This window comes from Hylobates moloch, unplaced genomic scaffold, assembly GCF_009828535.3.
Source record: "Hylobates moloch isolate HMO894 unplaced genomic scaffold, HMol_V3 SCAFFOLD_53, whole genome shotgun sequence".
Classification (NCBI taxonomy): Eukaryota; Metazoa; Chordata; class Mammalia; order Primates; family Hylobatidae; genus Hylobates; species Hylobates moloch.
Window position 1 is genome coordinate 275596 of NW_026652328.1, and position 22906 is coordinate 298501.

General features: G+C 36.8%; 1 protein-coding gene across 1 annotated transcript in view; it reads right to left on the reverse strand.

The window, feature by feature from the left end:
* The window catches only part of LOC116463690 (calcium uniporter protein, mitochondrial), a 211029-nt gene that overhangs the window by 45036 nt on the left and 143087 nt on the right, over positions 1–22906 (reverse strand). Inside the window, exon 2 of the mRNA XM_032146901.2 lies at positions 9045–9114. Within this exon, the coding sequence (XP_032002792.1) occupies positions 9045–9114 (70 nt within the window). The remainder of the gene's footprint in view (positions 1–9044; positions 9115–22906) is intronic.

A 22906-nucleotide genomic window follows, 5' to 3' on the forward strand; every position in this document is an offset into this window, starting at 1 on the left:
AAGCCATAAAAAGACATAGAGAAAACTTAAATGTATCTTACTAAGTGAAAGATGTCAATCAGAAAAGGCTACATGCTATATGATTCCTACTATAAGACATTCTGGAAAAGGCAAAACTATGGAGATAGTAAAAGATTAGTACCTGCCTGCCAGGAGTTAGGGAGAAGGGAGACATGAATAGGTAGAGCACAGAGGATTTTTAGGGCAGTGAAACTCCTCTGTGTGATACTATAATGGTGGATACATGTCATATATACATTTGCCCAAAACCCATAGGATGTAAAACACCAAGCGTGAACCCTAACGAAAATTACAGACTTGGGGTTGTAATAATGTGTCAATGCAGGCTCATCAATTATAACAAATGTACCCCTCTCATGGGAAGATATTAATCATGGGGGAGGGTATGCAAGGATTTGGGGGCAGGGAATACATAGGATATTTCTGTACCCTTCTCTCATTTGGGATGTGAACCGAAAACTGCTCTGAAAAAAGTCTTTTTTTAGTATTTTTGGTTAATTAACCTCTTTGAGAATCTGATAAAGCTATGGATGAACTTCTTCCTCAACCCTATTTCCTGAAAAAATCCAAACAGTTTATACATAAAAATTTTAGATATAATTTATAAAATAAATTATTTTATTTACTTATAATTATTTTGTAATTATTATTTATTTATAAAATAAATTATTTTATTCCAATGCAATTATTATTGCACTGGAAACTGATTTTCTTCATATTGCCGTATTTTAAAAATAAATGTTTACAAAACCTGAAGGATTATTTCCCTCAGTTTTGAACCAAAATTAATGGCCATTTCCTGGTTTTTAAAAAGAAATAAAATATACAAATTAAACAGAAAACAAACGTTAATTCAAGAGGAAAGAACATGTAAATTACAAGCTGCTATTGTTTGGCTTGACTAAAGAAGTCACATACTGCCCTAGTTTTGGAACATGGTAAATTGAATATTATCTTTGATATCCAAAAGGTTGTGTACTTTCTGTTTTGATGAAAAGTGGTACTGAAAATTCCGAGAAAGGTATATGGTAACAAACAGAATCACGCCTCACTTTGCGAAATGATGCTAGGTTAGGCTTGTGCAAGGAAACTAAGAATTGTCTGAGAATTATTTCATATCACTACTCAATACGATATCAAAAGTGAAAAGATTATAAATCCAAGTTTCAATTGTGAGGTTTTCTGTGTGGAGGTAATCTTTAAGATCTCTGCGGTTCTTCTACATGCCTACAGAGAAACTGACGAAACTTTTCATTCATGACTGGCCTACAGAAATACTTCAAGTAGTAGAAAATTCACATGGTTGTCCATTTCTACAGGACTATAGGACTACAGGTGTGCGCCACCACGCCCAGCTAATTTTTTGTATTTTTAGTAGAGCCGGTTTCACCATGTTGCCTAGGCTGGTCTCAAACTCCTGGCTTTACCTTACTCACAGCAATAGCTTGGCTAAGAGTTTATGATTTCTCTGCCAAATCCATAACAACAACTATAAGGTCTTGAATTAGATTACTCATTCATAAAGCCCCAAATATCCCCAAGTAAATCAAGCTATGATTAAACTCCTTCTGTACTAATCTTTCTTTTCTCTTAAAAAGCAAAACTCCTGCCAAATTTAATCAAGCAAAGGAGAATTTTAAATTTTTATCCTTTTGTTTGATAAAAATCTGTTCTCATGAAATTGATTACTTCTGTGGTAGCAGGCAAAACTTTTAGGCCTAAGAGTCTTCAAAGCCAGTATGTGCCAGTGAAAGAAAAGCAATGCATTATTACAATGGGTGGAGCTGCTTTCTCCTCTGAGGCAGTATAAGTATGCACATTGCTAAGTTCGGAAGATGCACCATCTGTGCAGAGTACTAAGATCTTTATTACAGTCAAAAATTTTTTTGGGATCAGGCGCGGTGGCTTACGCCTGTAATCCCACAACTCTGGGAGGCCGAGGCGGGTGGATCACCTGAGGTCAGGAGTTTGAGAACAGCCTGGTCAACATGGTGAAACCCCATCTCTAATAAAAATACAAGAATTAGCCAGGCATGGTGGCGGGTGCCTGTAACCCCGGCTACTCGGGAGGCTGAGGCAGGAGAATCACTTGAACCCGGGAGAAGGAGGCTGCAGTGAGCTGATTGCCATTGCACTCCAGCCTGGCGACAAGAGCAAAACTGCATCTCAAAAAAAAAAAAAATTTTTTTTTCTGGTAGTTATTTTGGCAAAGAAATTTAACAGTCTGTCAGAGATGCTGGTAGCCATTAATATTAACAGCCTTTGTAATTTTCACAAGAGACCTGGTATTAGGAATTTTTCTTTAATTGTGTCAACATGCATGTTAACAGACAAAAACTAGGAACTAATTGCTTTGAACAGTATCAGTTATTTTCATCAAGCTGCATTCTGGAGGAAAATGAGTTAGTTTCCAATTCCCTCAAAATTCACTTCAAAATACTGGAAAAAATCATGACAATCCTGAAGTGGATCTGAAATCTGACATAAATTTGCTTCTGCTCCAAGCAAAGTAGTTCACTGTCAGCACATAAAGCTTAAAGGTCTTTCCAATTTCATGTGGCTTCTTTTCTTGGTAATATAAAAGTCAATCTTGAAGAATCCTTCAAGAAAAGAGTTCTGTGATGAAACAAGTTCATCCACATTTTGGTAAAGTTTCAAACTGTAATTACTACTTACAAAAAAAAAATCTGAACTGTTGGATATATTTTTAAAATAAAAAAATATAAGGTGCTTCTGTTTTCACAACTTTGTATTTAAGTTGGTGAGAACTCTGCCACATTAAAATACTTAGGCTCTGTGTGCCCTATAATTTTTGGTGATTAAGTAGCTTCAATGCTTCATTTCTTTTTTGTTGTCAAGTCTTTTTAAAGTTGGAATGAAAGATATATAGTGGTGGGGTATAGTGGTTGGGTATGTATGTGCCCTCAATACAATAATGACACAGAATTTCCAACTGTGTACAACAGTTACTAACATGACTTGACAAAAAAGTCATTAATAACATTTGTCCCCTTTCCCTCAAAACTATTTTAAAAACTCACAAGAAAAACTCTAGACTATATAAAGAACTCTTACAACTCAATAATAAGAAGATAAATAGTCAAATGTTTTTAAACGGTCCTTTGAATAGACACTTTACTAAATAAAATATCTGAATGGTTAATAAACACATGAAAAGATGTTCAATATCATTAATTATCAGTGAAATCCAAATTAAAGCCACAATGAAGTAATGTTACACATCCATTAGAGTGTCTATAATCAAGATTGATTGTACCAAGGTTGGGGAGGATGTAGGGAGACTGTCACACTGATGTACTGCTGGTGGGAATGTAAAATGGTACAGTCACTTTGGAAAACAGTTTTCAGTTTCTTAAAAAATTAAGCATATACCTACAATATAACCCAACCATTCCATTCATAAGTATCTATCCAAGAAGAATGAAAACATGTCCATACAAAGACTCGCAGGCAAATGTCGGCAGCAGCGTTTTTTTTGTTTGTTTGTTTTTTGTTTTTTTTGAGATGGAGTCTTGCTTTGTTGCCCAGGCTGGAGTGCAGTGGCACGATCTCGGCTCACTGCAAGCTCTGCCTCCTGGGTTCATGCCATTCCCCAGCCTCAGCCTCCCGAGTAGTTGGGACTACAGGTGCCTGCCACCATGCCTGGCTAATTTTTTTTTTTTTTGTATTTTTAGTAGAGACAGGGTTTTACCATGTTAGCCAGGACGTTCTCGATCTCCTGACCTCATGATCCGCCCGCCTCGGCCTCCCAAAGTGCTGGGATTACAGGTGTGAGCCAGCACGCCCGCCCAGCAGCATTATTTTTAATAGTTCAAAATGGAAAACAATCCTAATGTCCCTCATTTGGTGAATGAATAAACAAAATGTGATATTTCCATATACTGGAATACTACCCAGCAATAAAAATAAAGAACTACAAATACATACTACAACATGGATAAGCCTTGAAAGCATTGTGCTGTGTAAAAGAAGCTAGACGCAAAAGACTACACATTGTATGAGTCCATTTATATGACATTTTTGGAAAAGGTTTAACTACAGAGACAGAAAGCAAATTAGTGGTTACCTGGGGTTGAGGGTGTGAGTGAAGATTAGAACTGGGGAACTTAAAAAAAATATCTTGCTACCCTATCAACTGACAAGCAAGCGGTCCAAAGATGGATTGTTGTGGCCAGCGGTGGCTCACCCCTGTAATCCCAGCACTTTGAGAGACTGAGGTGGGTGGATCACCTGAGGTCAGGAGTTCGAGACCAGCCTGGCCAACATGGTGAAACCCCCTCTCTACTAAAAGTACAAAAATCAGTCGGGTGTGATGGTGCGCGTTTGTAATCCCAGCTGCTAGGGAGGCTGAGGCACAAGAAATGCTTGAACCCGGGAGGCAGAGGTTGCAGGGAGCCGAGACTGCACCACTGCACTCCAGCCTGGGTGATAGAGCAAGACTCCATCTCAAAAAAAAAAAAAAAAAAAAAAAAAAAAAAAAGATGGTTTGATGTGACAGATGTATAACGATGGGTAAATTTTATGGTATGTGAAATATAGCTCAGTAAAGCTTCTTTAAAAAGTAACAGGACAGAAAACAAACAAAAAAAGCTGGAGCATATATCTGGTTCCCAAAACCACTCACAGACCTTAGGTTTAGAATTTATATTATCTATTACTCGGGTTGACTAAACAGATGATTGTTTATTATTAAACAGGAATTTCAGAAACTTTCATTATTAAAATTACTTGCCCACAAACAATTTTTATAGGGAAATCTTGTATCTTTTGTTAAGTACAAGATAAACATAACAACTCTCTAGCAATTCTCTCTCACTCTTTTTTTTTTTTGTTAGAAAAGGTCTGACTCTGTCGTTCAGGAGAGAGCAGTGCGGTAGCAGGATCACAGCTCACTGTCGCCTTGACTTCCCTCCTCATTGCAGCCTTGACCTCCTGGGCTCAAGCAATCCTCCCACCTCAGCCTCCCAAGTAGCTGGGACTACAGGCACATGCCACCATGCCCAGCTAATTTTTGTATTTTTTAGTAGAGATGAGGTCTGTGTTGCCCAGGCTGGTCTTGAACTCCTGAGCTCAAGAGATCCTCCCACCTTGGCCTCCCAAAGTGCTGGGATTACACGCATGAGCCACCATGCCTGGCCCTAGCAATTCTTAATATAAGGCAAATTGAGTAGGATTACATTTCTGGATAAAGAAATAAAAGCAACTAGATAAGGCTATTTTTCTTGCTCTTTCTCTAGTTCACCTTTCACACTTTCCCAATAGTTAGAGTGAAGATAGGTCCTGGTCTACACTATTAAAAAGTATCCAGCAGCTGGGCGCGGTGGCTCACACTGGTAATCCCAACACTTTGGTAGGCTGAGATGGGTGGATCACAAGGTCAAGAGATCGAGACCATCCTGGCCAACACAGTGAAATCCTGTCTCTACCAAAAATACAAAAAAAAAAAAAAAAAAAATTAGCTGGGCGTGGTGGTGGGCGCCCAAAGTCCCAGCCACTCGGGAGGCTGAGGCAGGAGAATCACTTGAACCTGGGAGGCGGAAGTTGCAGTGAGCCGAGATTGCGCCACTGCACTCCAGCCTGGTGACAGAGCGAGACTCGGTCTCAAAAAAAAAAAAAAAAAAAGTATCAGGCATCTCCTTTCACCCTCAAAAGTGTTCTGAGTTGGATGATAAATTATACAAACTGTCTACAGCAGAATTATCCACATCCTTAACTTCCACTAACATGAAGGGAAACCCCTGGAGGCTTTTAAAGACTTCAAGTAAGTATAAACCATATAACCATAAAAATTTTACTATTAGTCATTTTACAGTTGAGGATCTGGGGCACAGAGAAATTAAAATGAGAAGTCCAAGACCACGTGTTTTAGATTTGAGGTCTTTAACACTACCACAACCACTCCTTACAGAATAAGTACTGTTTCTACATTTTTCTGTTGGAGGTGTTAACTATTACTATCTACATTAGACGAATGAGGAAACAGGCTTTGACTTATTACTTACCGGGGATTATAAGGAGGTTAAGTGGTAGAACTGGGATATAAACCTAGGTCTGCTTGTCTCCAAAGCTTGTACTCTAAACCTTTAAGCAGATTGCCTCTCATAAAAGCGAACATGGGTGTGAGTATGAATATGTGTTTGTTCCATGGTTTGGTCTAGGGGAATCTGTATCACTATAAAATTGTATGCAAAATTTCCTATGTTTATATAAATTCTTCTAGAGAAAGGATCTAGAGCTTTCAATAGATTCTCATAAGTATTTACGATACCAAAAAAAAAAAATCTAGAACCTGTTAGATTGCTTTGTTAGAGAGGTAAGCATTTAAGATAATCTACATATTTTATTATCAGCTGTTACCGTCATAACCAGATTTGTCAACTAACATAATTAACAAACAATTACTGAAAAGCAGTATATATAGGTATATTTACTAAGTATATAATACCATAATTATAGGATACGATATTTTAGACCTTGTACTTCTAAAAACTGAGGGTCAAGCCCTCATTTAATACTGAAGATGACCAACAGTCACAACAAAGAGCAGGGAGTGATGGTAGAAATTTCTGTTACTGGCGACCAAACTGTACTTATTAGAGTAGCTGTGGATTAAGCAGTTTTCTCACATGCTATACTGACCTAAGGTGAAATTAACTTAGAAGTACAAAATTAGAAAGATGTATAAAAAGGACATCAAGCTACATTAAATCAAATAATTTTGTGCTTTTATTTCTTGAAAACTGATATGAATTCGTTTTCTTAAGAAGGATAGTGTTGGTAGGAATTTGGGGAGACACTCTTTTTTTCTTAAGTTGGTATCCTTTTAGCTTTTATAAAAATAATATTGCCTTCAAACCCTCATAATGGCAACCTATCAGCATTTATGTCCTCTGATAACATCTGTCCAGATACCTAAGTATAACTGCACCATTGTTAAATTACTGAAATATCTCCATATGGATAGAATATAGGTATATATAACACAGCCTATATATATATATATAAAAGATTAATAGTAATGGTAATAAGTAGCAAATTAATATCAATTCCAATATGAATTCATTAGTTCAAGTTAATTGCCACTAAATATCATAACCACCAATGGGACTTGACCTTCCTGCTGTAGTATAACATGTGACTTGGTTGATATTCTTTATGAACATATATTGATATATGTGGATATTGAATATATGACAATTTCAAACAATATCATAAAGACTAGAAATTTTTGAACGAAATAGTTCAGCAAAACTGAGTGGATTCAGCAATATAAACTTTTTTTTTTTTTTACAGTGAAATTCTTTTTATTCAAACTATCTAATGATGGCACCCTGCAGTGGTAATGGAATAAGTCAGAACCTGGGAGTGGTGCTGGCATAGATGTGGACAGTCACCATTTGGCTATTTAATGGACCAAGCAGTGTCAAGAGGAAGAGAGATACCCACCCACTGCATTGAAGGAGCTTAAGGAGGGAAAGGAATAGGTAGCATAGCCAGGTGGCATTATGGTCCTCTGGCTCTTGGCCACGTAGAAAGTACTGCTATCTGGGTACATACTGACTCTTGACTGGGGGCAACACAGCTACCTTTCTGGCCACAACACAGTGCTAAGTGCTGCTTTTTAATTTATACATTAATTGGTACTAGTTTTTAGTTTTTTGTCTTTAAGAGACTGGAAACAGAGAGCCAGCTAATATTTTCCTTATTTTGATTTTGGTCTATTTTCCCCTTTTAACCTTTCCATATTACAAATGAGTAATCACAATGGATTTTTCTTCCAAATTTAGAAGATTTGGCAAATATGAGCACACTGTGTATAAATTCACATAACAGCTTTGGGAGGTGATTCTGATAACACTGCAAATATTATACTGACTAAATGTTGGGGATTCTAGTGTTCTCATGATTCATTTTCTGGGCTTCTTTAGTTTTAGGCACCCTTGTAAATTTGCAGGATGCTCTTTCAGTGGTTGTTATGCTTACGAATTAATGTTTCTAAGGTTGAAATCAGAGCTCTATCAAACTAAACTTTACACAGAGGAAACATATCTAACAGTCAACCCCTAAACTAAGCAACCTAAACTGTAAATGCACAATACCGGATAAGAGAAATGACAATAAGAGTTGTAAACACATCTCCCTCCACTACCATAAAAACAACAAAGGTTTGGATCCTGTCGCCAGTTTATAGCATCATAGACATTTACAAAGGATTGCATGTGGTCTCCAAGCATCTGTTTATCCCTTCCTACATCAAAGAAGAGTATTGCAGTCCTATGCCTAGGTAGGGAAAAAGACAAGCAAGAGCAGGAGGTCTCAGACTTTGAGTTCCTTCTGTCTAGGCTCTGATATAACAAGAGGCTGGAGTGTTTGATCATTATCCATAATGTGAAGACCCAATGGTTAGAAAACACCAAAGATGGTGCTTCTGTGATCTTCACATTAACTATATCCCTAGTTTTAACAGATAAATGAGGCCAGGCACAGTGGCTCGTGCCTATAATCCCAACACTTTGGGAGGCCGAGGTGGGCGGATCACGTGGGTTCGAGACCAGTGTGTCCAACATGGTGAAACCCTGTCTCTACAAAAAATACAAAAATTAGTTGGGCATGGTGGTGCTCGCCCGGTCCCAGCTGCTTGGGAGGCTGAGGCAGAAGAATTGCTTGAACCCAGGAGGCGGAGGCTGCACTAAGCTGAGATCGCACCACTGCACTCCACCTGGGCGACAGACCAAGGCTCCATCTCAAAAATAAAAGATAAATGATCATTTAACCTATGAAGTCTTAATGGAACTTAGTGTTTCTTCTTGGTTTCTTCTCTAAACTCACTAGATCCTCATCCAAATTTTATTTTCCTTCTCCTCCTTTCTCTCTCTGACCCCAAAGCCCACCTTAAGTGAAAGTGTATGGTTTATAAGTTTTTGTGTCAGATAGAGAATAGGAAACACTGAGCTAAGAAGGAAATAATATTAGACATAAAAGGTGGATTTGCTGAAACTCACCATCAGAGGGCACAACAGTACTGCAATAAACAGCTCCCAAATTCTGCCAGGAAGCGATCCTCTGGTGTACCTAGAAAACACAAAAGATACATCTACTGTCAGAGGGAACAACAAACATATACTTATGTGTGTATATAATAAATATATAAATATGATTACTTAAGTAATATGTATGCTTTGTAGAAAACTTTAAAAATACAGACAAAAGAAAATAAAAGTCTTTCAAACTCCTATCATCCTGAAATAATAGTGGTGAACATTTTGGTATGTTTTCAAGATTTATGCAAACATATTTACATATACAAACACAAGTATACATGTTACATTAAACAAAATTAGAATTATATAAATCCTGTTTTATGTACTTTTAAAAACATTTAACATTGATTCTAGGTGCTATCAGGCCTCAGGTAAACTTTCTGGCTTTTTCTTCCTCTGGTTACCTTTCAGATCTGCGTCTCCTTCCTATCTCTTACCAGGTATAAGAGTTATTAAGTAGCTGTATCAAGAATTTACTATTATTGAGTAGGCATCTGGTCTTTATGTTCACTCTCCTTTTTAAAAAACTTGGGAGGCAACCTCACTACTTGAGTCCCTAATCACCACCGCTTCAGAGTGTTAGAAAAAATCACTCACACTCACATCCACCTCTACTACTTCCTCGAAGAGCAATCACTGTGGATGTGGATCTGGAACTCAGGTTCTCATAACTAAACCATGTTTCAGAATGAATACTGAATACATTTCTCACTTGCCAAATGCTTAATTTATTCCTTTGTATCTTTTACTTTCCCAACCCCAAAAAGTATCAAAGGAAGAGGAAGGGCAGGCATTAACTGAACAAAATCCAATATACCAGCTTCAGGCCTGACATATTCCATTCCATCAGCACAAAGAAAAATCATTTAGCATCTACTAAGCTGTATTAAGGTGTGCATTGTCACAGAGTCCTAAATGATTTTTCTTTGTGCTGATGGACTTCGTATGACTATCATTAATTTCCATCTCGTTTCAACTTAAAAGAGCATGCAGAAATGTGAGACTGACATTTATAAAAAATTTAAATAAATAATTTAAAAATTACTTGAGACTTGGCTCACAGCTAGTTTAGTTTTCAATCTTTGATTCATTAGGAATTACTTCTAGTCAAAGTTAGTAAGTAGAAATCTAATTTCCCCCTAATGACAACATAGCTGTCCCATACAGTGAATAATACATCTTTTCCTTTCTTATTTGAAATGCTATCTTTATAATTTTCCAAATAATTACATGAATTTGGATCTATTTCTGAAATTCTATTCTGTTCATGCTCTAGTAGCCACATTGTTTTAACATTCTAGTCTTACTTCAGTATCTGGTAGGGCTAGTTTTCCCTTATTACTTTTCTTTAAGAAATCTCCCAGCTATTCTTGTTTATTTGTTTCTCCATATGAACTTTAGAGCCAGTTTCTCTAGACACACACACACACACACACACACACACACACACACACACATACACACACAGAGAGCTATTGGTTTCAAAAAACAGTATCATGTAGTGGTTAAAAGCACAGAATCTGAAATAATCTTGCCTGAGTTCATTTGGTGGTTCAGTAACTTTAACTGCAGCTCTTGGGCAAGTTAATACCTTCTTTGTGCCTTGGTTTCTTCACTGAAAAATGGGCAAAAAGTGATACTAACATCACCCATATGAAGTAGTTGTGAGGACTAAATGAGTAATACATATAAAGTCCTTAGAACATGCCTGGCATAGAGTAAATTCTCAATAAATATTAGCTATGTCTTGTTTTGAGATATTAACTTCTTGGGTTAAAAAAGGATTTTGACTTTTTCCAAAGAATCTTGTTAAGTCTTTCCATTTAAGTCTCTGTATTTCTGAGAAGCACTTTAAAGTTGTTTTCATGCAGATCTTGTAGGCTCTTTTTCCTTGTGTAATGGTTTTTGGACTAAGTCTTGTCCAATATTTGGAACACAATCCCTGCATGTTTTGAGTTTGCATATGCCTGTTATATCTTTGCGTGTTCTTTAATTTTGTTATCCTTTGAGTTTCTTTGCTTTCATTTTCTTAGTAATCTGATCTGGGAATGTTTTAATAGGAGAATTAGCCTATATACTTTAATTAATATAACATACATATGTAATCTCTTATTAGTTACGCAATTTTATGCTATGCTTTCTAAAGTAAAAATACTTTACTAGTGACTGGGCACGGTAGCTCACGCCGGTAATCACGGCACTTTGGGAGGCTGGGTGAGAGGACTGCTTGAGCCCAGGAGCTAGAAGAGGCTGCAGTGATCTATGATCGTGCCATTGCACTCCAGCCTAGGCAACAGAGTGAGACCTCATCTCTTAAAAAACATTAAAATAAAATTACTCAATGATTTGTTCTTGCTTTGTTTTAGTTATATATATATTCCTTAAGAAAGGTTTACTTTTTTGTTCTAGTAGTTACTTCAGAGTAAAAGTCAAAGTTCTTTCAACAGCCTTTGAAAGTCTAATATTCTCTGACATCCCATTATCTCTGACTTCATTGCTTACCACTCTCCCTCCTATATTACTGCGCTTTACCCCTTTAGACTCTTCTCTGTTTCTTGAACCCAGCTACGTTTTTGCTTCAGGGCCTTTGCAATAGCGATTACCTTTGCTTAGAATACTGTTTCTCTGGATAACTACGTGGCTCCCTCAGTTCCTTCAAATATTTGCTCTACTCACCCACTTCAAAAAAAGCAATCTCATCAATGGGTACTCCTAATCCTTTTATGCTGTATTTTCCCCCCATACATTTAACACCTCTTAACAAATTATTTACTTATTATTTTTATTTTGTCTCCTCCAACCCATGAAGCAAAAATTTTCATCTGTTTTTTGGTCACTGACAGTGCTTGACAAATAACAAGTCCTCATCAAATACATGTTAGGCAAAAAAAAAAAAACAAAAAAAAACCAAAAAACCCCCCCCAAAAAAACCAACCCTATATTTTATAGTTTTTAATGTTATAACTATAATTTTATATAAAATATACTGTAACATATAAAAATCCTATCTCTATTGTCAGCAATGATTAATACAGCTATGTTTCTTTTTTCTTTCCCTTTACCATTCGGTTTCGTTTATTAGATTATTTCTCTTAGCATTTACCTTTCGCTCTAACCTACGTATCTACGTATCAACTACAGACTCTCCTCCACCCCAATCTTAAGATTTTACTAGATTTATTGATTTCAAATGACATCTTTTGACAGGTTGTTATAAAACATGACAACATCATTTATTTCCTCATCTTTCTGACTTTCATTACTGCACTGTCAAGGTTTTAACGATTCATATTCTGCTCTGTAGATCTAATTTCCAGATTTGTTTTAGTCTTAATGCTATAGATCAATGGACTCTATGTTAACTGCCAATACTTTAGCTGTAGTTTCTCCTTTCATTTCTTGGTTGGCTGCACTTCTTCCTGTAGAAGTAGGACTCATGAGAGCTAAATTTCCTGCAGCTTGGCATGTTAATTTCTAAATTAATCTTTCCTTGAGGATTTGGAAGGGAAAGTATCAGTGTTCAATGCTGCTTTGGGGAAGTCTGAGGTTGGCAGCTTCCTTTGGAGAACTGTGCTTGGCTGGCTTTGTTGGGGATCTGCAACCATAGGTGTCATTCCTCGGGGTTTCCCCACACACCTCTACTTGACCTTCGCTGGATCTGGCAACCTTCCTTTATAGAATTAGTGTTTTGGAATTGCAGAGATCTCCCTAGTTGTGCTGAAGATGGGGCCTGTATTTTTATGTTATTCTCCTTCCTATTCTAAGATGTGAGAAGAGAAGGGAGAAACTGCTGCCTTTACTGGGCCATTATTTGTTTATGTAGTAACTTTTAAATACTGACATCTTCAGACACATACAGTAGGAAGCACAGTGTGAAGAAATCTCATGAACCCATCATCTGCTTCTATATTTATCAACATTTTATCAAATTCAGTTCATCTATATCCACCCAGTTTTTTCCCTTCCATATCTCTTAAAAGGAAATCCCAACCATCATATCACTTCAATATACATACACTAGGCCGTTTTACAACAGAAATCCTCTGTCCTCTATGATTTCATAAATTATCTTTGACAATAATAAAAGATGTTTTTGTGGGGCAGAGAACCACATCAATACATGGCTGGTTATGAGTAATATTTATTAGATGATATAGAACATGGGTTGGCAGGCTAGCTGCCTGTTTTTGTAAATAAATTTTATTAGAACATAACAAAGCTCATTCATTTACTTACTCTCTATACCTCACTCAACTACTTTCACATCACAACAGCAAAACTGAGTGGTTGGTATATAGCTGCAAGAGTTGAGTAGCTGCAACAGAGACCACACGGCCCACAGAGTATCAAATATTTACCATCTGGCCCTTTAAGAAAATGTTTGTTGATCCTTGCTTATAGAACAGTTCTGTAGTTTTGCGACAATTCACTTTCTCAAAGTCCTTCCCACCTACTTCTATAATGACACTGGCAATTATAAAATACTACATATTAAGTATTTACAAACACACATGTAAGTCCTTTTATTTCTTTAAACCTTCCAGAAGCTTAGAACCTACTAAAGACAACAAAAACAAAAATTATTTTGCTCTTGTCTTTTTTCCTTGAAATACGGCAACAACAAACAAAAAACAAAAAAAAAAAAACAAAGAAGCAATTATAAGAGCTCAAGATCAAAGAACCATTGCTATTCTAAACTTTTCCATAATTCCCCTAAATTGAAAATATTTCATGGTTTAAATTTTGTACTTTTAACATGTCACAAGAAAACAGTAAGTTTGTAAAAGTTTTTTTCCTTTACTGTTTAGGTTTTTTTTTTTTACCCTTTATTTTCCTTGGAAGCTTTTAATAAATATTTGACTGAGGCTGAAAGTTTGAAAAATATATCAAAAAGTTAAAAAAGAAAGAAAAGTCAGCAAAAACATTCAGGCAAATGATATGTAATATTTACATATTTAAAGTTCATAGGCAGATACCAAGATTAAAGTTAAGTAGAGTTAATGAAGTTAAATCTTGGCAGATACAAAGATTAAAGTTAATTATTTAGAAAGTATTTCAAAAATTATCAGAGAAAGCGAAAATCTCTAGGAATTTTTTTTTTGTTGTTGTTGTTGAGACAGTGTCTCTCTCTGTTGCCCGGGCTGGAGTGCAGTAGCGCAATCTTGGCTCACTGCAATCTCTGCCTCCTGGGTTCAAGCGATTCTCCTGCCTCAGCCTCCCGAGTAGCTGGGACTACAGGCGAGCACCAACCATTCCCGGCTAATTTTTATATTTTTTAGTAGAGACAGGGTTTCACCATGTTGGCCAGGCTGGTCTCGAACTCCTGAACTCAAGTGATCTGCACACCCTGGCCTCCCAAAGTGCTGAGATCACAGGTATTAGCCAAGGCGCCTGGCCTCCCTAGAAATATTGGTGCCAAATGAATAAGGTGATTTGGTGCCCCCATAGTTTCTTGAAAAGAGACAGCAAGCTTATTCTTTCGGTACCAGTCCATATCTTTAATAAGTAACTTGAGAACTTTAAGGAAAATCAGAGACTTGAAACTAAAAGAAAGTATAACATCTGCCACAGTATTATAATCATTTACCTTTGATCTTAATCCCTAGTGTTATCAATTTAGTCAGGCTACAAAACACTGTAACTTTATTTCTTCAAAACATAAGATTTAAGCCAATAAAAATTAAACTTTAGAGTGATAAAAAAGATATTTTACGCCCTCAGAAAATTATTAAATTCAAGTCAAAATTTACTTTTAAATTCCTTACTATGATCATAAATTATTCAACTATACCTAATTCATCTTTCATAGTTCAAAAGAGCAAACTCAACAGTATACTCCTTCCAGAAACTTGGGAGGATTGTCAAATCTAAATAACCTGTCAATAGCCCCCAAATATTCACAGTCAATTAGACATCAGGCTAAAGGAAGGGGAATGGTGAGGGGGAGGAAGGGAGGGAGGGGCAGGGGGAGAGAGAGAAAGAGAAAGAGAAGGAAAGTTATTTCCTTATTAACCTAGTTCCCTTTAAGAAAATCTTGGGATCTAATTTCATTAAGAAACAAACACCTATTAACTACCTTAAACTAAACTATATTAACTACATCAAACAGCTTTAGATGGAATAACTGTATCCATATATTTGTCCATGGCTAAAATCTTATTATAAATAGCCTCACTCCGCCTTAACTTTGGATATGACCACTTGTATCTCCCTGTTACATTTCCCTTAGCACAACATGGAATGCTTATAAAAATGAACCCCTTTCAATAACGTTCCAAAAATTTCTTTTCTAAGACCAGAGTACCCATGTTTCAGCAACTTTGCCAAACCTGTCTCCAAAATTCAGTGCTTATACGGATACTCCAATTAGCAGTGTAAACTATTTCAGTTGGTCTAATGCAAGACACATCTGTAACAGCTTCCACAACTTGGGATCAGTTTTTTTCTATATCCCTGATACAGTAAAGTTGTTGAAGCATCGTATCAGCAACACTTACTACTTCCAATCTGCCAATATACTAAATAAGGACTGTGGCTTTAAACCCTGGACATTGGATAGTGGGGGAAAACACTGGAGTGGGAAGACTTGGGCCCACTTTCACAACTCACTATCTTGAATTTCCACTTCTCAGTCTCCGTTTCTTCATCTGTTAAATTAAAAATGATGCAACAATGATAACAACAAAACGATTTCACAAGGCTGGTTTCACTTAAGGAAAGTGACAATATAAACATGATAACACTTGAATGACTAATATTCTACAGAAATATAAACTCAAACCTTCACTATCCTTAAGAGATTGATTCAACATAAAAAATTTAATTACTATAATACATTTCAAAAACCACAACTATCTCTAAACAGAGATAATATGCAAAATAAACATCTTATGATGTTAAAGGTAGAAATACAAGGTTTTAAAAAAGTATCTCTTCAGATACCAACGTAAAAAACATTTGAAGATTTGTTGTTTTACTGCTAAGCTACTCTGATAAATAAAAGTAATTATGATTTCCATAAGCATTTTTTGATACAGAGTACAAATTTCTCCATATATATTAAAGGTCTGTTTTATTTTTGACTGATGTAGGTACAAATGCATTCCGTGTTGTATTGAGATGGTCATTGAATGTATTGTTCATTATTACTTTTTAAAAACTAAAAACCCAAATGCAAAGATCTTTACTTAAAGGACTCACATAAAACCTAGCATTTGTACCTTTTAACAATCATTTATGCAATTCAAAGCAGCATACAGATTTAGATGTAAGGGAATAAAGTCAGAATGTAAACTCCATGGGAACAGAAACTCTTAAGTATTCACCCGTTATCTGTGAGGGATATGTTCTAAGACTCTCAATGGATGCCTGAAGCCACTGACAGTACCAAACTATGTTTTTTCATATAAACACATACCTATGGATAAAGTTTAATTTATAAATTAGGCACAGTAAGAGATTAACAATAATAAAATAATTACAACAACATATTGTAATGAAAGTCACACGAATGTGGTCTCTTAAAATATCTTATTGTACTGTACGTGGGATGATTTACATCTTGGGTGGGACAGGGTGGGACAGTGTAGGATGGTGTGAGATCTCACCATACTACTCAAGACAGTGCACCGTTTAAAACTTAATTATTTCTAGAATTTTTCATTTAATATTTTCAGACTGCAGCTGACTGTGGGTAATGAAAACCACAAAAAGTGAAACAGCAGGTGAGGGGGAACCACTGTACTGTATCTGTTAAATGAATAAATGTAGTTGGCTTGAAGAGTTTTATTGAGAGTAAAAATGGAACTTCATTTGGCTGCCCTTTTTGATAGTTCAGTTTGGCAATGGTTCTTTTCATCACCTGAATTCATATTTCCTTACACAGTGCCATTAAAGCCTGTGGAATCTCAATGCATTTGCTGACATAACAATATTGGGGAAACAGTTGCATCCATAACAACATATTGAGATAAAACTTCCTTTTTAAAGTGCCATAAAAGTTAGGAAAATACAAAGTACTTTTAAAAATATTTTATTTTGGTTTGGTGATGGATAAACAGGTGTTAGTTACATTTGTGCCTATTTCTTACAGAACTAAAGTAGCTTATATTTTTAAGTGTTTTTTTCTACTTTGATGATGCCTAGGGCCTGAGAAATCTGTGTTTGTTCTAGAAAATGGCTACTCAAAATGTAGTCCATGGATCTGGGGCATCAGCATCACCTGGGAGCTTGTTAGAATGTCGATTTTCAGGCCCCACCTCTGACCTACTGAATCAGAATCTGCATTTTAACAAGGTCACCAGGAAATTCACATGCACATTAAAGTTTGAGAAGCACTACCACAGTTCATGCAAATAAGTTCAAAGGGATGCATTAGTTAGCTAGGAACAGTATTGTCAGACCCTTCACCATTCTCATTCATCAAGACCCCAGCATAAGCAACTAGGGCTCATAGAGAGGAAACATGACACAGCAGAAACCAATGCATTGAGTTTCAAAGGCTAGATTCTAGTCTCATCTCTAGTTGCATGACCTTGAATCTTAGTTCTCATCTGTAAAATGCACGGGTTATACAACATACATTGTAAGGCCCTTCCAACTCTGAAAGTCTATTAATTCATGAAAATAAATACAAATACATTCTTTCCTGACACACAAGACACACCCTACAAAGTAGTTTAGAGAAACAGTTCAACCATACGTGATAGAATAAGAAATTGGGCCTACTTAATGCTATGGGGCCTTGTCTATCATTACTTTGTATTTATTTGGTTTGAAAAATCAACCTCTTTGTTTTCCCACTTGGCTTCTGGAAGATGCAGCCTGGTGAATAACTTAGGAAGTGGGTGGTTGCTATTAATAATTTCTCTCTCTGCTTCCTTTGTTCTTGAATACTGATAAAACACAGGTAATAGGATCCTGGAAAAACTAAAAACAAATTTTGTATTTTGTACAAGAGCAAGAGGATGTTATTGTTCTTAGAAAAAACATGGCTGAAATGTTTAGAGGTGAAAGATTATGATGCCTGACACTGTCAGATCAGGAAACAATAAATAATATGCTTATGTATGCATATACACATGTGTATGTACATAGGTAGAGAGAAATAAAGCAAATGTGGCAAAAGATGAATAACTGGTGAATCTAGGTAATGGGTATAAGACTGTACTTTGTAGTCTTTTTGCAATTTTTCTGTAGTTTGAACTTTTTCAAAATAAAAAATTAAGGGAGAAAAAGAATTATAAATATCTACTGACCCAATTGTGCCCTGTTGTATTCTTCTCTTCTTTAAGGTGAAATACAACAGATTTATTTAATTTTCTGTAACCTTTAAAAGGCATCAGAAAAGTTAGGATAGAATAAAAAAAGATCAGTATAGAAAAAATTTCAGTAATGTACACTCCCATGTTGCTACTTTATTTTGACCTTGACTTACAGACTTAACTTTTTTCTCAGGTAAGCCTAAAATAAAAGGGGGGAAAGAAATGCTGGTGAGAAGTCATCCCAAATCTTCTTTGTATTAATGAAGTAAACAATTTCAAATCAAGAAGTATGCTTTGTGTGATTTTCATTTTTGCTCTAGCTTCAGTTAATAATAAAAAGAATGCAGTTACCACTCACAAATATAAATAACTATAGGCCTTTCTTATTCCCCTGCAATGAGAGGGATACAACAGCTGCTATAAAAATCACTCTCTACCCTCCCATGTGTTGTGTGAGTGTGAAACTCATACCATGAAAAGAAAAAAATACAAAAAGAGAAAGCTATAGCAAAGTAGCTGGTTTTGTTTTAGAATTCTTTTTCCATTTACTGTAAGTTATTTTACCTAATTACAAATAAAATAAATATGCTACCTACATTTCCAACATAATTGTCTCAGTTAGAAACCTCAAAACTGGAAAAATAGACATCATGGGCCGGGCGCAGTGCCTCACACCTGTAATCCCAGCACTTTGGGAGGCCAAGACAGGCGGATTACCTGAGGTCAGGCGTTTGAGACCAGCCTGACCAACATGGTGAAACCCATCTCTACAAAAAAAAAAAAAAAAACCCACAAAAAATACAAAAAATTAGCCAGGCGTGGTGGCAGGCACCTGTAATCCCGCTACTTGGGAGGCTGAGGCAAGAGAATTGCTTGAACCCAGGAGGTGGAGGTTGCAGTGAACTGAGATCAAGCCACTGCACTCCAGCCTGGGCAACATGAATGAAATTCCATCTCAAAAAAAAAAAAAGAAAGAAAGAAATCATGTACCAGCTGACTAGTAAGATTCCTTCATTCCTTCCAGATTGTATCCAGTAGGAATACCATAAGAACAACAAATCACATTCTATTAATTGGAGATTTTAAACCATTCATAAAGCCCTTTTTGGGGGCAGTAGGGGAGGACAGGGTCTCGCGCTGCCATCAAGACTGGAGTGCGGCAGTATGATCCTAGCTCATTGCATCCTTGACCTCCTGGGCTCAAGTGATCCTCCTGCCTCAGCCTCCTGAGTAGCTGGGATATGCCACCGTGCTCGGCTAAGTTTTTTAATTTTTGTAGAGATGAGGTTTGGCTATGTTGCCAGGGCTGGTCTTGAAATCCTGACCTCAAGCAATCCTCCCAACTTGGCCTCCCAAAGTGCTGGGATTACAGCCATGAGCCTCTGTGCTGGCCCTAAGTCTTACTTGTCTTTAACTCTTTGGCTTCATACAAATGCACCAATTTTGATAGCCTCTATTCTCTTTCTCTACCTTTAGCTAAGGGGATTTATTTTTATTTGCTTGATTTTTAAAAATACCCTTAACAAAGCCATGCCAAGGTGTAACTTCATATAATGAACACATTAAGATTAATACCAAAGAATAATAGTCATTAAAGGTCTTAGTGCAGTATAAAGGGGAAGATCAAATAAGAGAGTGAAGATGATTTTCACATATAATTCAAAACTGAAAACACTCAACCCAGAATGGTCCTCAGCCCACTCTGCCTATGACTTCAGCTGACCTCTCCTGTCTGTTTAGGGATCACATGGGGACCAGTCTCTTAGCAAGCAATTCTAAGTCACAACTTTACACAGTTGAGAGACCAGCAGATGCTTATTTGCATGTAAAGAAAGAATTCCATTACTAACATCACTACCATCTTCTGTATTTTCTAAGCATGCACAGGGCCCAATTTGCAGTCTTTTTATGACTGCCTTCTTTCACTTAGCATGATGTTTTCAAGGCTTATCTATGTTGCAGCACATATTGGTACTTAATTCCTTTTTATTGCCAAATAATATTCCATTGTATGGATATATGACATTTTGTTTATCCACTCATCAGTCAATGACCATTTGGGTTGTTTCCACTTTTTAGCTATTATGAATAATGCTGCTATAGACATTCATGTACAAGTTTTTGTGTGAACATATATTTTCCTTCTTCTTGGATAGCTATCTAGGAGTAGAATTGTGGGGTCCCATGGGAACTCTGATAACATTGTGAGGAATTGCCATACGAGTATTTATATAAAGTGGCTGCAATATTTTAAATTACATTTACATTTAGAGTGAGGGTTCCAATTTCTCTATATCTTTACCAACACTTGATACTTTTTTTTTTTTTTAGACAGGGTCTCACTGTGTTGCCCAGGCTGAGTATGGTGGCACAGTCAAAACTCACTGCAGCTTTGACCTCCTGGGCTCCAAGCAATCCTCTGGCCTTGGCCTCTCAAACTGCTGGGATTACAGGTGGGGGCCACTTCACCCAGTCCTGTCTGTCTTTTTGATTATACCTATCTTGGTGGATGTTAAATGGTATCTCATTGTGGCTTTGATTTCCATTTCTCTGATAAGTAATGATGTTGAGCATCTTTTCATATGCTTACTGACCACCTTCGTATCTTCACTGGAAAAATGCCTATTCAGAACCTTTGCCCATTTTTACATTGGGTTGTCTTTTTGTTATCAAGTTTAGTGTTGGTTTTTGGTAAGTCATGTTACTCTAGGAATTTGTCCATTTTGTATGAACTTTTAAATGTGTTGACATAAAGTTGTTCGGAATACTCTCGTAACTTTTTAATGGCCATAGAATGTGTAGTGGCATTGCCTTTTTTTGTTGTTCCTGGTATTGGTAAACTATGACTACTTTTTCTTGATCTGTAGTCTTGGTTGTTATTTCCTTATTTATTTATTTAGAGGAGTCTCGTTCTGTTGCCCATGCTGGAGTGCAGTGGTGCGATCTCGGCTCACTGTAACCTCCACCTCCCAGGTTCAAGCAATTCTCCCGCCTCAGCCTCCTAGTAGCTGGGATTGGTGTCTGGGACAGGTTTCTGTCACCACGCCTGGTTAATTTTTGTATTTTTAGTAGACATGGGGTTTCACCATGTTAGCCAGGCTGGTCTTGAACTCCTGACCTCAGGTGATCTGCCCACCTCGGCCTCCCAAAGTGCTGGGATTACAGGCATGAGCCACCACATCCAGCCGTTATTTCTTCTTTGATGCACACTTCAAATACCAGAAGATTTTCCAGTGAAAATGTAATTTCTATCTTAATTCCACTGTGGTTAGAGAACATACTCTGTATGATTTAAATTCCTTGAAATGTATTAGGACTTGCTTTATGGCCTGACTGTGGTCAGTTGGAAAATGTTCCATGTGCACTTGAAAAAAGCAAGAACCCTATAATACCTTTTGTTGGATTTGATGTTGCCATGGGCTTTTAATACCAGCTGAGTTGAAGTTGACATTTTTGTATGACAAAGGGCTTAACTTTGTTTCTTCACAGCCTAGAGAGATATTCTATCCTCGTAAAGTCAAGATTTTCAAGAAATTGTTGTGAGGAACTTTCTAAATATAATATGCTGCCACCCTAAACATTGTGGAGTAAAAGTCAAGCAGAAAATCATGCTTGTTTCCTTTTGATGAGGAGATCAATTTCATGTTAAGAACTCAGGCATGAATATCAATCTTATTGTGACTGGAAAGAAAGATTGGAATGGGTCATTTTCATTCTCCAGACTTACATAAACCAATTGGTTTTTAAACCAGTTTTCTAGAAGGAATACACATTATTCAAAAACTTTCTCACAAATAAATCATAATATTTAAACACCAGATGAAATTTAAAATTTGCTGATTACTTAACTACATTTCATATGAAGGGCACATTTCATTAAGGAAATGTTGATCCTCGTACTTCATGCAGGCCTTGAAGACCAAAAGTTTTAGTTAAAAAAAAAAAAAAAGTCTTACAAACCTATTTGACTTTTGTCATGGATCTTTGTTCCCGTTCTAGTTTGTTTCCTACAGTATAGGAACCCATCACTTCTCTTAGGAGTAATGATCACAAAGAAGTTACAAAGTTAACAAAAAATGGGACAATGCTTTAGAAATAAAGGAAAAATCAATTTCGGTTAGCAGAATGGGCACTGAATCTAGGAATAGAATTGTATGTACAACATTCAAGTTCTGGTCTCAATACTGAGCTGTTAAAGGTCAGATTATTCTCTGGAGTCTAGTACCATGTCACCACTTGGGGAGAAAAAACCCCAACAACAGAAAGGGAACACGTATGGAAAGTGGTAGGGAATAACTACTGACCAAAAGCACTGTTAACTTCATTTTGTTATCACATTAAAAAACACTAACCAGGCCGGGCGTGGTGGCTCACGCCTGTAATTCCAGCACTTTGGGAAGCCGAGGCGGGTGGATAACCTGAGGTCAGGAGTTCGAGACCAGCCTGGCCAGCCTGGTGAAACTCCATCCCTACTAAAAATACAAAAAATTAGCTGGGCGTTGTCGCGGGCACCTGTAGTCCCAGCTACTCGAGAGGCTGAGGCAAGAGAATTGCTTTAAC